The sequence below is a fragment of the Mus caroli genome, chromosome 5 (assembly GCF_900094665.2).
Source record: "Mus caroli chromosome 5, CAROLI_EIJ_v1.1, whole genome shotgun sequence".
Classification (NCBI taxonomy): domain Eukaryota; kingdom Metazoa; phylum Chordata; class Mammalia; order Rodentia; family Muridae; genus Mus; species Mus caroli.
Genome location: NC_034574.1, coordinates 128,052,092 through 128,055,606, shown reverse-complemented (window position 1 = coordinate 128,055,606; position 3,515 = coordinate 128,052,092). Strand labels below are relative to the sequence as shown.

General features: G+C 44.0%; 1 protein-coding gene across 3 annotated transcripts in view; it reads right to left on the bottom strand.

Moving 5' to 3' along the window:
- Positions 1 to 3,515, bottom strand: part of Baz1b (bromodomain adjacent to zinc finger domain 1B) — a 65,145-nt gene that overhangs the window by 22,574 nt on the left and 39,056 nt on the right. For all 3 annotated transcript variants that reach the window (XM_021162486.1, XM_021162487.2, XM_029477264.1), the window contains exons 8-9: positions 2,577 to 2,715; positions 1,472 to 1,605 (exon numbers count right to left, since the gene is read on the bottom strand). In XM_021162486.1, the coding sequence (XP_021018145.1) occupies positions 1,472 to 1,605; positions 2,577 to 2,715 (273 nt within the window). The remainder of the gene's footprint in view (positions 1 to 1,471; positions 1,606 to 2,576; positions 2,716 to 3,515) is intronic.

Genomic DNA, 3,515 nt, shown 5'->3' with positions numbered 1-3,515 from the left:
CTGCTCTTCCAGAGGACCAGGGTTTAAATCCCAGAACCTATATGGCAGTTAAATCTGTAACTCTAGTTCCATAGAATCTGATGCCTCTACTGACTTTCGCTGGCACCAAATGCACACAGTGCAAACACACACACACACACACACACACACACACACACACACACACAGTGCACATACTTTAAAAAAGACTTCAAAACCACCCTAGGTTATATGAGATCCCAAGCAGGTGGTAGGTGGTCTCCCTGTTTTGTCCTTTTCAACAACTGGGCTCAAGTATCACTCTGCTCCAGCCTTCCAAGGAACTATAACTACAGACCCATGCCACTGTGCCTCAGGCTCAGTCCACCCTTGCACCCACCCTACAGGTCTCACTATAGAGCCCAGGGTGGTCTCAAATTCACCACCTCCTGCCCGCCCCAGGCTCCTGAGTGCTGAGATTACTTGAGCAGTCCCTGATTTAAAATGAGATACTGTCTATTTTCTCCTTATTAGATTTGCAGTGAAATGACATTCAGGACCTTATCTGTCCTTTTTGCAGTCAAATCTCCAGCACAGCTAAATTTTCTTTGCACAATACAAGGTATTTCAGAATTAATTTAAAAAGCAGAGAAAGAGGACAAATAACAGTTTNCTTGGTCTCCTACCTCAGTTTTAGGCTTGATGCCTCTACAGACATTACCAAGGTACCAAATCTGAAAGCTATTTCTGTAAAATCTATTACCCACAAGTACTCACTCTCCCTCTTCCCTCATTGAGCTAGGATCAGGGCTACTATGCTCTCGTCTCTCTGCATGCTCTTCTTTCTCTCAGAAGCTGGGTGGTAATAAAGAAACCACAGCCGGGAAAGGGACACAGGAAAGTCAGTCATCCATGTGAATCCTAAACCACAGACAGTTCCTACTTAAACTATCTCAAAGCGAGGGTGGAGGTGCCACACCTACAATCCTGGTACTCAAGAGACTGAGGCTGGAGGATTGACAGTTCTAGGCCAGCCTGAACTATAGCACAGCACTGCTTCAAACACATAAAAATGTTTCATCTTTACAAAGAGGAAGGTCANAACACATTCAAAAGAAATAATCCTTAAATCTTTTTCCTAACAGCACCGTGCAGTTCTGTTTCCTGAGTTATGGTGTGGCCATAGCTCATAGGCAGCCACACACTCACTAAGGAGAAAACAGTACTCCAGTGCTTTNTGCTGGGCTGCTCCACAGCTCAGACTTGTTCAATGCATTCTGGACATGACCACTTCCCGCCTGGAGCAGGATGACACCATACTCAAAGCAGTGGTTCTCAACCTGCCTAATGCTGCAACTTTAATATAGGTCCTCATGTTGTTGTGACCTCAACCTAGCCTGATTATCAACTCCTGTGAAAAGGTCTTCCAGCCCCAGCAAANGGGTCTCCACCCCCCACCCACGGATGGGGATCACTGCTTTATGTCAACAACCTCTGCAGCAGATATACTTACTTCGAGGACAGTAGTCATCATCAGGTAAATTGCTGTGGTCTTTGCGGTGATGCTTAAACCGGTAGTCAATGCTATTATGGACCCAGCCCTTTTCAATGAATAATCCTGGGACTTCGTTTGAGAAGAGCCAGTATCTACAAAGCACAACAAGGATTAATTAGTAACACCCATGATAAGTGCAACAGTGAACAGAGAGACGGCTGGGTCACTTTACTGCTAACAAGCAGGAGTAGCACTGGTCACAGCTGACAGTGCCTTCCTCACAATCTGACATAAAGAGTTGTAAGGAAAGACAGGGTAACCAAGATGCCTTGACATCTGGAATTCATCTAATGTCTGTGTCACTTCTGTAATGTCTATTCTGTCTCATTAGGTTCCACACAAGGAATGAATTTAAAATACCTTACCTAAAAAACAAAAAAATTATTTTAAAGTCTGTCATGTTTTGCCTTCATGTATACATGCATGACTGAGTTCAGAGAGGTTTTCAGAATCCTGGAACTAGAGTTCCAAATGGTTTGAGTCCCCATGTGGGTGCTTGGACCCAATTCCAAGAACAGTAAATGCAACAACAGTAAGTGGTTTTAATCACTGAACCATCTCTCCTAAAATACTAAACCATTTAAAAAAAAATAACCATTTGGATGACAGTTCATCTGTCTGTGTAATTAAATTTTCTATCAGTGGTACCCTTGGGGAAAAGAGGAGACTTTTTTCTTCTTCTTCTTTTTTTTGGTTTTTTCGAGACAGGGTTTCTCTGTGTAGCCCTGGCTGTCCTGGAACTCACTCTGTAGACCAGGCTGGCCTCGAACTCAGAAATCTGCCTGCATCTGCCTCCCGAGTGCTGGGATTAAAGGCATGCGCCACCACTGCCTGGCTGAGACTTTTTCTTAATCATGGGAATAGAACCCATGGTTTATGCAAGAGCTCTGATATAAGTTACCAACAAGCCTGGNAGATTGTCTTACCTAACTTCCTAACCCTGACATCTGACACCAGTAGTAGTCAATAGTTGCACAATGAGAAATCATCGCTACAAACAGAACTGGGGAACTGATCAGAAGCAGCTCATCTCTAGCACCTTAGATTAAGTTGAGTAACTTGCCTGTTATGGTTGCGGTCTGTACCAATAGGTGTCCTGCGCAGTACGAGTTTTGCCTTGGCAATCCCTTCCTGGAAAGCCTTCTCGGCAGCAGCCTTGTGCTTCCGCATTCGTTCCTCTTCAGCTTCCCGTTCCAATCTCACTGGTGAAGATTAAAAAACAAAAAAACAAAAAAACAAAAAAAAACAAGAGTTGTATGAAGCACGAGTTTCCCGGGCCTTCCTTTCTTCCTCTGCCATGTAAGATAGAACATGATAATCTATTATCCTCCCATATTCCTTACAACGTCTCACCCCTCACTGCCACAGGATCCCTAAACAGACCAGGATGAATTAAAAAGAAAATAATTTAAAGACAGAGTGCACATGGAAGAAGGGGTGGTGCATGCCTTTAATCCTAGCACTAGGGAGGTAGAGCCAGGCGGATATCTGTTAATTCAAAGCCAGCCTGGTCTACAGAATGAGTTCTAGGACATCCAGGGCCACACATAGAAAGACTGTGCAGAAAAAAAAATTATTATTTCAATCAAGAAGAACCTGTGACAACTTATCTAAGTATGTATGTATACATGCACAAATGGATATACATACATACAAGGTCTCACTATATAGCTCTGGTTGGCTTTCAACTTGCTATGTAGACCAGGCTGGCCTTCAACTAGGGTCTGCCTGCCTTTGTTCCTGAGTGCTGCAATTAAAGGTATAGGCCACCACACTGGGCTCCTTTAATGTGATTGACAGGAGAGAGAGAAAAGAAAATCAAGTAAGAATATGTAAAGAGCAGCTGGCCTGAACTCATGGATTTCTACCTCAGGAGTGTGGTCATTAAATGTGGTACCACTGTGCCACTCACACCTCTCAAAACAGGGTTTCTCTGTGTAGTCCTGGCTGTCCTGAAACTCACTCTGTAGACCAGGCTGGCCTTGAACCCAGAGATCCGCCT